Source organism: Cyprinodon variegatus, unplaced genomic scaffold (assembly GCF_000732505.1).
Source record: "Cyprinodon variegatus isolate N-32 unplaced genomic scaffold, C_variegatus-1.0 Scaffold581, whole genome shotgun sequence".
In the NCBI taxonomy this organism is placed as follows: domain Eukaryota; kingdom Metazoa; phylum Chordata; class Actinopteri; order Cyprinodontiformes; family Cyprinodontidae; genus Cyprinodon; species Cyprinodon variegatus.
The window spans coordinates 34624-45015 of NW_015151034.1; the positions used below are offsets into that span (position 1 = coordinate 34624).

The following is a 10392-nucleotide window of genomic DNA, read 5'->3' on the forward strand; positions in this document are numbered from 1 at the left end:
TGTAAGCATTAAATTGATAATGGCTTTATCCTTTCCAACAAAAAAAAAAAGGCGTCGCGCAGGTAGCTCCCTTTCCTTATGAGCCGTCCCCACCAACTTTCAACACAAAGTTACACCCTTGTCTTAGACAACGCCTTAGCAGGTGCACTGAAAAAATTTGGCGCGCGCAAAGCGCGCGCATTATCTTATAGGGGCTGAACCACCCTTGTCTCTTAAACCTAGAGACGCCCCTGTGTTATAGGTTAATAATGTAATTCCTGAGAAAATGAATGCCTTAAAATTTTAATACCGTAATTAAAGTATTTATGGACACACGGATGTATATCTGTTCGCGCATGTGCAGGAGAGATCGTGTTTCCAGGACGGATTGGGTCGTGACATGTACACTTTGTGATCACAGGTCGGGTGACACTTTGTTATATATGGGTCAATGCGGCCCCAGCAGGTTTTAAGTGGGGATAATTGCGGGCAATTGGTTGGGTCTTGGTTCTGAACTCTATGGGTGTGAAAGGATAATTTTGAAAAATCAGTTTTCATGTTTCTCTTTGACGAGATAGTGAATTATAGCAGTAGATCTTGCAAACATATGCCAATCTTATTGGTACAGAATTGCAGGTTTATGGGTTTAGTAGCTTTCAAAGTCACAGACAAATTAAACAGACTAATTCGTATGAAGTATTGAAGCGCAATCTTGACATTTTTTTTAACAATCTGAGTTAGTTATGAAGCTGTAGCTATGTTCAAACTGCTACAACGTAACTGTAACTTCGAAAAGTAAAGCTTCTGCACATATTTGTGTCACAGCAAATGCTATATAAATATATATACATCTGCATATATATAATATGCAGATGCTTTTTTCACTTTGATAAAGATTCACTCACTTTGGCATGCTGAACACTCAGATTCTAAGATGTCAGGGGAGTTGGAATATTTTCTTTTCATTTCAGGTAATATTTATTTTACCACCTCGGAGACTTCTATGTGATCATTAATAACTAAAGAAGGAAAAAACAAGATGATTTACTTTTTCAGTGGTATATCTCTATCTGAGGCGCATCTTATACTGTACACTTAGGAAGTTTAAATACATCTCAAACAGTTACAATATGCTGGCATAAGATCCAAGATAAAAAAGGTGATTTTAACAATAATGTATGTCTGGGATGAGAACACAATCCAGTCAGGGCTGTCTTACCTGTGAAGCATGTGAGAAGTGAGGAACGATGCTCTCCTCTGCTGCATCTAGGACTGTGTTTCTGGGTAAAACATGAAGGAGAAATCCCTTAATTACAGCATGCCTTACAGGACTTCCACACATTTCTACATAGAAGGTACAAAAAACCCCCAAAAAGTATGTGGATTTTGGTGCTTACCTTGCGTGAACAGGTGGAAGATTAGACGTCTTTACTGATGAGGAAGGGGATGTCTCAGAGGCAGAAGATGTGGGACATTTCTGCGCATAACTCTGGGGGAACCAGCCCCTTTTGCCTCGATAATTCCCACACAACCAACCGGGCTCACCAACATTGTGCTCATCCACCTGCATCATAAGAAACACTTTAATCCCAGTAGTTCAATATGAAGTGATACACAAAAAAACATTCCACATGCTGGTAACTCCATCTGGGTCTCTTTCGTTGAGCTATTTGCTGCAGCAGAAATATGAGGATAGGTCAGGAAAAAACCCTGTTTCAAATTGAACATGTGTCGCTAATTATGGATTCATAGACAGACAATTAGTTGCACAAGTTTCATAAATTGTGAGTTAATGTGAACAGTGACCGAAATGCAGGACAATCATTTCCCTAAATCCAGGAACCACATTTAAAATAGTATTTCAACCTTTAAAGTAGCCTATATGTTGAGATTTTGAAAGCACAACAAAGAAGTTGTTGGAAATAGAAGCAGCTTGAGGCAAATTTCAAAATGAAAAGCAATTATAAATTTTACAAATCAAATTCTCAGGATGATGAAGGGGATTTGGGGGTTAATTATAGGTGTTATTTAGGGGAAAAGATGAGAAGCTACGCGAGTGAAAACCTTTCTAGGGTCGATATGCTTTGACCAAAGCTGCTGCTGCTGGAGACATTTTTGCTTGTAGAAGGAAGAGCTAATTTTGCGTAGTGCTGTGTCTCCTACCTCTATGACACAGTCTGCATCGATACTCAGCTCATCTGCGTTGCGGGCGACAAAGGAGTACAGGGCTCTGTATGTGGTTAGCTGCACTGCTCCTTTCTCCTGCTCTTCTTTTCTCCTCTTTTCCTCTTCCATTTGTTTTCGTTTCATCTCTTCTTCCAACTCCCTCTTCTTCCTCTCCTCCTCCCTCTGTCTCCTCTCCTCCTCCCTCTGTTTCCTCTCCTCCTCCCTCTGTCTCCTCTCCTCCTCCTGTGCTTTCTCCTGAGCTGCTCTGAGGCGAGCCTGCGCCTCTCTTTCCTCCTCTTCTCTCTGTCTGGCCCTCTGCTCCTCCTGAAGCATTCTTTGTCGTTCTTCCTCTTCCTCCTTCTCCCTTTTCTCTTTCTCTATCCGCGCCAGCTCTCTCTTCTCCTCCTCCACCTTTGCCAGTCTGCAAGAAGAAAACCCAAGTGTTTTTAACCCACTATAAACACACAAACAGCTTGATAGGAAAGCTGCAGACATAGATTGAGTTCATAGATCACTGGATTCACCTTGCTGCTTCTGCTTCCTCTCTTCTCCTCCTTTCCCTCTCCTCCTCTTCCTTGCGCCTCTGCAGCAGCTTCAGTTTCTCCTCTTTGACTCTTTGCAGGTCATCCAGGATGGCCTGTTGCAACCTCTGCTTCTCCCGCAGCTCCTGGTACAGACAATGCAAAGGAAGCATGATGATTTCTGTCAGGATATTGTCAAACCCAATAATGTTCTCAAATTAAGTAAAAACTCAAATTAACATGCAAACATATTGAATGTTCTCTATATATTTATATGTGTGGTTTTCAGAAATAGAAACAGAGCAAATTTGACATTTTGGGTGTGTATGTTTGTTTTACCCTGAGGGAACATCCTGTTTACACAGAAAATACATGTTATTATCGGGTGAAATGGGAAAGTAAAGAGTGTAGCTGAAGAGAACACAGGAGATGATGATGTCTGAGAAGAAAGGAGATTTATAGGGTTTGTTAAGAAAGATAACAGAGTGGGAAGCAAAGAAAGGAGGAGGGATAACCTTGATGAGGAGGAAGAGCTGGCTGAGGCAGGCCAGCAGGGAGAGAAGGCCTCGCAGAAGGCAGTCATCCATATCCCCCAGCTATGCAGTAAATCAGATGTCACAATGATTAAAAGAGGGGAAAATGGATGGAGGGGATGAAAGTAAAGCAGATGGGGTGAAAAAAAAACATCCATTAAAGACAGAAAAACATTATCACAAGGAGGATATGAGGATATGAGGAAAGATCGATGAAGTGGAACGATGGAAAGTAAATCCAATTAATGCAGATATATATATAAATAGAAAAAAAGGAAAATTTGTATAGCACACAAAAATCCAGCCGTGGCAGCAAGGAAGAAAAAGAAGAGAAAGAAGAAGATAGAGGTTATAAGTTCTGAAAGTTATCTGGAAATCACATCGATAAACAGAGAATAAAAGATGAAGATTGACCATTTTAAAGTCAGAATTACATAATAGCATCACTTTCTTAGGTTAGGAACTAGCTGTTCACCGCTAATGTCTTTTAGGGTCTGCAAGTTTTTAAAAATAATTTCCAACACAATAACTGAAGGGGCATTTTTCATCTCCTTTACTTCTATGTACCTTTTCTTCTCATTTGAGAAGATTAGAAAGAAATAACACAAAAAAGTGAAACCATTCCCAAGATAAACAAGTAAGGTAAAACATTGTTCAACATTATAAAAGAAATCTGTGCTGCCTCTCTAATCATAATAAATCCAGGATGCAGTGCACAGAGCTGCAAGATATTACTGCTGAGTAGGGATGGGCGATATGGGAGGAAAACGTAATCACAGTACTTTGTGGTATTTATCGAGGTAATGACAAAAGGAATCCACAAATTCCTGCAGTGTTTTTGTTTTTTTGGCTGCTCTGTTTAGTCACAGCTGTGCAAAAACAGATTCTGCTCCTAAAAAAAACAACCTATAAAGAAACAGGTTCCTTCAGAACCAGAGAGATATACGAAAAAAGATTTTTAAAGCAAAACTGCAAAAATGAAGCGTTATGGTGCCAAGGACGTGTTTCGCTTCCAGGATGGTGTGTTTAGGGGGATGATTTGCACAGAGCCTGTAGGTCTAACTGTTAAATTTTGGTCTCATTCTGACAAGAGCCTTTCTTTCCACCTATTGATGAATCTACGCTGGGAATCTTTGCAACTTCTCTAATTAATGCTCTTCTTTTCCAGCGAGTTGGTTCAGAAGGGCAACCATGTCCTACTATGTTCTACTGATGGCTTGAACATTTTTATCTGTAGGTTGGTCATACAGTAGTAGCCATTCAAAATTTGCCCACTTTCATTGATGGGCCCTTGGCTGGTCCCCTAAAATTACTTTTTAAAACATCAATCTTTGTCCTGAAATATTCTTTCTGTCATGATTTTACATTAAGATCTAAAGAGAAGCGTCATCTCCTGGTTAGACCCTGCAATTATGTGAAAGGGTGGAGTCAGAGTAAAAAAAATATGCATGCTCAGTGGCTGGAAGTTGGAGGGGATTCTGCTGGGAGATGCAGGGAATAGGGCTACTATTCGGCTGGTGTTTGACACCATTTTGAATGGCTGCTACTGTTGTTGGCTTTTAACCTAACCCTGCTGAAAATCTTCCATCTTATGTTTTTCTTTAAATCTCTTTGACATAACATGGGGGTTAGTTGATTGAAACGGAATAAGAAGTCTGGACTGCTCTGTGCCGTTCATTGTTTAATGGCTCTGTTGTGAACACTGACCTTCAGCTCTTTGTTGTATTGCTCCGTCTGGGCCAGTTTGTCCGTTGTTTCCCTTTCCAGAATGTCCAACTGATCTTTGAGCCGGCGACAGTTCCCGCTTCTCTCGGCAGCGCTCCCTGTGAGGGACGTCAAAGTAGCCGCTACACAGCAAAGGTCAGAGGTCAGAGACATAAGAGGTGATTCAATGACCCGTGTCGTGTCTGAATGTTGCTGCAGCCTGACTCACAGGGAGGTTTCTTAAGGCTGATGCTTTGCAGCTTCTCAGACATTTGCTGTTGCTCTGGGATGAGCTTTAACAGCTTCCTCTGCCAGTCCTGCCAGGAAAAGTTAGTACTTGAAAAGTTTAGTCACAGTTAAAATGTAAGAGCAGATTTGGGAGAAGACAGAGGAGAAGACAGAGGAAGGTGTGGACCTCAAACTCAAGCTGAAGAGTGTTGATCTCAGCGATACGAGTGTCTCTCTTCTGATTGATGAGCTCGACCTCGGCCTTCTGAATCCGCCTCTTGCTCTGAGCATCACGGAGGCGGTCTGAGATCTGCTTGTGCCTGTTTCCCTGATGACAACAAGCTATAGTGTCAACCTGGCCGGATTTGCTTAGAAGGTATTAATATAACCGTTAGCATGGCCTCACCACAGCCTCCAGCTCTAACTCAAGGCTCTTCTTTTTTGCTCTGAGTCGAGAGATCTCCTCTTGCTCCTCCTCTTTTCTCCTTCTCAGCTCCTCTTTCTTTGCTCGCTCCCATTCTTCCCTTCTCTGGCGCTCCATCTCCTGCTTCGCCGCCTGAACATACGAAGGTAGAGTCAACTCAAGGCAGCAATCTCAGCACTTATCCATCCCAAAACTGCTCCCACTTACCTCCTTCCTCTCCAGCTCCCTCAGCCTCTCCTCCTCCCTTTGTCTCTCCATCTCTCTCTGGCGCTCCAGCCGCCTCTCCTCCTCCAGCCTCCGCCTGTTCTCTAGTTCCCTGGCCTCCTTCTCCCTCCGCTCTTGAGCCTCCCGCTCCTCCCTCTCCCTGCGCTCCCTCTCCTTCCTCTGTTCCTCCTCCAGAGCCAGCCGCCTTTTCTCCAGCTCGGCACTCCCACGCGCAAAGTTCTCCTTCAGCTTGTCCTCATAGGACACTGTGGAGATAATTGCAAGAGAGGCGATGAGACCAGTGAAGTCACCCAAACAAACCATGAAGTGTGAAACTGGCCGTACCACCGCTTTTGTTCTTCTGAGTGGGTTCGATTTCCGTTGTGTCTATCAAACTTGGACTTATGTAGGGCCCCGTTCCATTGACAAGCTCACCGCACTTAATTCCACCTCTGACATGACAAACAGAACCTTTTTTTTGTAACATTTAACTATATGTTGTTGCAAATACAGACCCGACCCAGTGTGCTACCTGAGGGAGGGGGGTATCAGGTCCTGAGGCAGAGTAAGAGGCAATGGATGTCCAGTTTTAGCCATGTCCACCAGGTGCATAGCCAGAATGAACTCCTCAGCTCGTAGCTGACCATCCTTATCAACATCTGCAAGGCTCCTGGGTATAAATAGCACATCAAGGGTAGGGGAAGAGTCAATTCAATACAGTTTTTTTTATATTGCGCCAATTCACAACACATGTCATCTCAAGGCACTTTCCAGAGACAATTCAGCCACAGTCATATTGGTTCGAAGTTTTCTGTCTAAGGAAAACCAGTTTATTGCATCGACTCATTGACTCTTGAACTCAACTGAACACAAACTTTATTTATAAAGCACATTTAAAACAACCGGAGTTGACCAAAGTGCTGTACAGATATCACAGTTGCAGGAAATAAGGTAAAAATTTAAAAGCTAAAATACATAAACACAATGCAATAAAATACAATGAAGATACAATACAATAAAATAAGTTAAAATTGAAATAAAAATGTAAATAATTTTGGGTATTTTTCTACAATCCCTCACACCAAGCACGCCAACATATTATCATTATCAGTTCGTATAAACTCGTACGAAAAGTTATGCACAGTATTTCGTATGTTTTGGACGTTTTCCCGAAAAAACAGATCAGTGCGCATACGCAGGCAGACAGACGAAAAAAGCAGATCCGCGGACGGACGTAAAACTGGGAAAAACAGTGCAATAATTATTTCATGTCTCTAACTACGTTTCTTGCTGTTTTGTATCTTAGGGTTAGGGTCAGGGTTAATTGTATGTCAAATTCTATGTTATTGAATGTAAGATGCCCATGCGCAAGGATATCTTGTCTCGAGGCAAGACGTAAAAATGCGACGAAATACGACGAAAAAAACGTCAAAAACGTACGAAATTACGGTGCATAACTTTTCGTACGATTTCATGCAAACTCATAATGAGAATACACTGAGCATGCTCCATTTAAACAGAAAGAACCAATATCAGTGTGAACGGCCAACTGCCGAGGCCGACTGGGGTTCAAGGAGACACCAGCTGAAATGTTGATTCTATATTTGTTGAGCTTTGAAAGTTTACTGCTGAGGAGAACCAATATTTTGCATTTTGTATATAACAATTCTACAATATTTGGAAGACAAGCAAGGCCTCAGCATCACAGATCTTCTACCGTACTTAACAGAATAAACGTATTCATCCTTTTTTTTTCAGCCTCAGGGCTTTTTTGCAAAATAATCTAAAACATAATCAGATCTGACCATAAAACATAGTTCCTGTTAGAGTTTAGGAAGCTTAACAAGTAGGTTTTTGTGATGGTTTTTTTTCCCTTACATACCTCTTAAACACAAACAGGCTGGACTTATATATACATACACGCAACACTTTTAGTTATGCTCCCATTTTTTATGAGATGAACTCCATGATCTAAAAACGTTTCCAAAAACACAATATCACAATTTCCCTCAGATATTGTCCACAAACCAGCCTAAATCTGAGATAGTAAGCACTTCTCCTTTGCTGAGATAATCCATCCCACCTCACAGGTGTGCCATATCAAGATGCTGATTAGACACCATGATTAGTGCACAGGTGTGCCTTATATTTTTGTTGAGTGTATATAATTCAACAGATAGTATGGAGACTTGGTGACCCCAACATGTCACTATTTTCTTCACTTTTTATAGCTTTTTAATCATCTTCCCTTCTGTGCGTTTTGTTACGATAAACTCATGTTGTCATCCATCCTTAATAATAATAATAATAATAATACATTTTATTTAACAGCGCCTTTCTTGACACTCAAGGTCACTTTACAAATAATACAAAAGGTAAATAAAAAGAGATGAAAATACAAAATACAGATACAGGAATATAAAAAAACAAAAAAACAATCATGGATAGGGAAAACGCAGTATATTCACAGATAAGCGAGCTGGAACAATCCTTGCATGTTATGCCTTATTCTAAACTTTTTAATCGTTACTCTGACTGTAGATGCCAGCAAGTTGAGGTAAAGAACAAAGTTTCATAGCCATTACTCAACAAATAAGGATCCACAGATAATCTCCCCTCCTTAAATATTATCTTCTATTTTTTCGCTGTTGAAAAAGTGGCAAAAAAAATGGGCCTATGGGTTACATAGGCCCATTTTTGAGGGAGGGCAGAGAGAAACTGATCATATTTCTTCAGAAAATCCCTTTAATGTTGTAATCATCAGCCTGTTTGATTTTATAAAGAAATATTTTTTTTTGTGTAGACAGTAAAAATAATGATACCGAATATAAATAACATAACATACATACCAAATGGTTGCTAGTTGAGTTTGGGTCAGATTGGAGGCCATCAGAGCATTTCTAACCTGAGGTCCTGCAAAGTGGGAATAAAGAAAAATCAAACTATATTCAAAAAATTGAAATTAGATAAGACGCAGGTCCTGTTTGCTGTGGTAGAGACAGTCAACAGATTTACAATCAGCTAATTTATGTTGAAAGCTTTTAGTTTATTTAGGTGCATTAGAGCGTTCCGACATGCTGGACCTACCTGACAAGTAGCCACTCATGAGTTTGTCGAGTGTGTTAAACTGCTGACGGTACTTGAGCCTTGAGGCCTGTGGAACGGCCCAGTCCCCTGAACCCATCTTTGGAGAGTTGCTGGCCAATGATGTGGTAGAGGAAGAATTTGAACTACGGGGAGAGGAAAGATGAAGGCTTTAAAATAGCTGTTAACTGAAGGGTAAAGACAATGAAATAAGACCATCAGATATTTTCTGCTCCCATCCAATCTGGATACGCAGAAACTCCCTGTTGTTTCTCTTTTAGCTCTTTGCTGTCGAAAAGCTTTAAACGAATGGTGATTAAAGACCTCAGAATCTTAGGTTTCTCAAGAGTTTCCAATGATATTTTAAATCACTGTAATGTGACTCATTAGGTATGCGGGGTCAAAATTAAATAAATAAATATATCTCGATATAACTGTGTCATTAAACAGGTGAATCTCCCTTCTATTTATTTAATGTGCTTGTAAATAATAACAAAAAGTTTTGTAATCGCTCCTGGTTTCACCCCACTATAATAAAAATTATGATGATAATTGAACATCATTTATCTCTAAATGGAGGAATTTACTTCTGCATTTAACCCATCCCCTTTGGAAGCAGTGGGCTGCCACTGTGCGGCTCCCCAGGCTCCCTACTGAGGCTATGGGGATTGAACCGGGTACTTGCACCCTTCTCAGAGCACTGCTCTAACCACTAGGCCACCACTCCCCCTAAGAATAAAACCCTTCTATGTCATTTGCAAGTAGGAAAACCCTAAAAATCTGCAGTGTATCAAATACTCGTCCACCCCATACAGACTGCACAGTTACACCCTTTCTGACAGCCTGCAGCCAGAAGCTGATATACCGTATATGTGACTTGTCATTTGAAACTAAAATTAGTGTAGATCCCATTTCTATCCTTTTTTCAAAACCATTCAAAATGCCACGAGCAGTCACCTGGTTAAGAGATAGCCAAAAGAATCTTGGTTAACACAATAGCTTTTTTTTTCTTCTCTAAACCCACTATTGTGACTGTTCCAGGAAGAGATTGAATGTTTCACACAAAGCCAGAAGTTCACAAGAAGTTGTTGCAGTATTTTCTGTTGCCATCTAATATATAAAGTTTAAGGGATTACTAACCCCTAAATTCACTTATTCTTTGACAATAAACCGTATGAATAAAAGTTTTATTGGGTTTTCCACAGGTCCCAGATAGTATTTTGACAATTTACTGCACAATTTACTGCACATTTGTTAAAACCCTGCTTTTGTGTCTAAGACTGCCTAGTTACAGTACTGCTTCTGATTTTTGTCATTGGTTTACTGGGGGCGTGATGCTAGATGCTAAATCATGAACAGTAACGGTTCTCTTAGGGGTTGTTTACAATTCTCATCCTTTTTACAAGTGTATCAAATTTACTTCATTTGGAAAATTGTGAACCAACCCATAGTGAATGTAATAATTTTGTCATAATGGGAAATTACATAACTTCATGTTTTTTTCCATTTTAAAGGTTAATGAAAATATATTTATACAAGTCCGTATATA

General features: G+C 40.4%; 1 protein-coding gene across 4 annotated transcripts in view; it reads right to left on the reverse strand.

Annotated features, from left to right (window-relative positions):
• The window catches only part of LOC107095879 (intersectin-2-like), a 53898-nt gene that overhangs the window by 17856 nt on the left and 25650 nt on the right, over positions 1–10392 (reverse strand). For 3 of the 4 annotated variants that reach the window (XM_015392243.1, XM_015392241.1, XM_015392240.1), the window contains exons 8-21: positions 8847–8989; positions 8609–8672; positions 6292–6429; positions 6105–6211; positions 5763–6025; positions 5538–5687; positions 5319–5459; positions 5133–5220; positions 4907–5046; positions 3182–3262; positions 2670–2812; positions 2143–2566; positions 1377–1543; positions 1199–1259 (exon numbers count right to left, since the gene is read on the reverse strand). In XM_015392243.1, coding sequence (XP_015247729.1) covers positions 1199–1259; positions 1377–1543; positions 2143–2566; positions 2670–2812; positions 3182–3262; positions 4907–5046; positions 5133–5220; positions 5319–5459; positions 5538–5687; positions 5763–6025; positions 6105–6211; positions 6292–6429; positions 8609–8672; positions 8847–8989 — 2110 coding nt within the window. The remainder of the gene's footprint in view (positions 1–1198; positions 1260–1376; positions 1544–2142; positions 2567–2669; positions 2813–3181; positions 3263–4906; positions 5047–5132; positions 5221–5318; positions 5460–5537; positions 5688–5762; positions 6026–6104; positions 6212–6291; positions 6430–8608; positions 8673–8846; positions 8990–10392) is intronic. The other variant, XM_015392242.1, reaches the window with a different exon arrangement.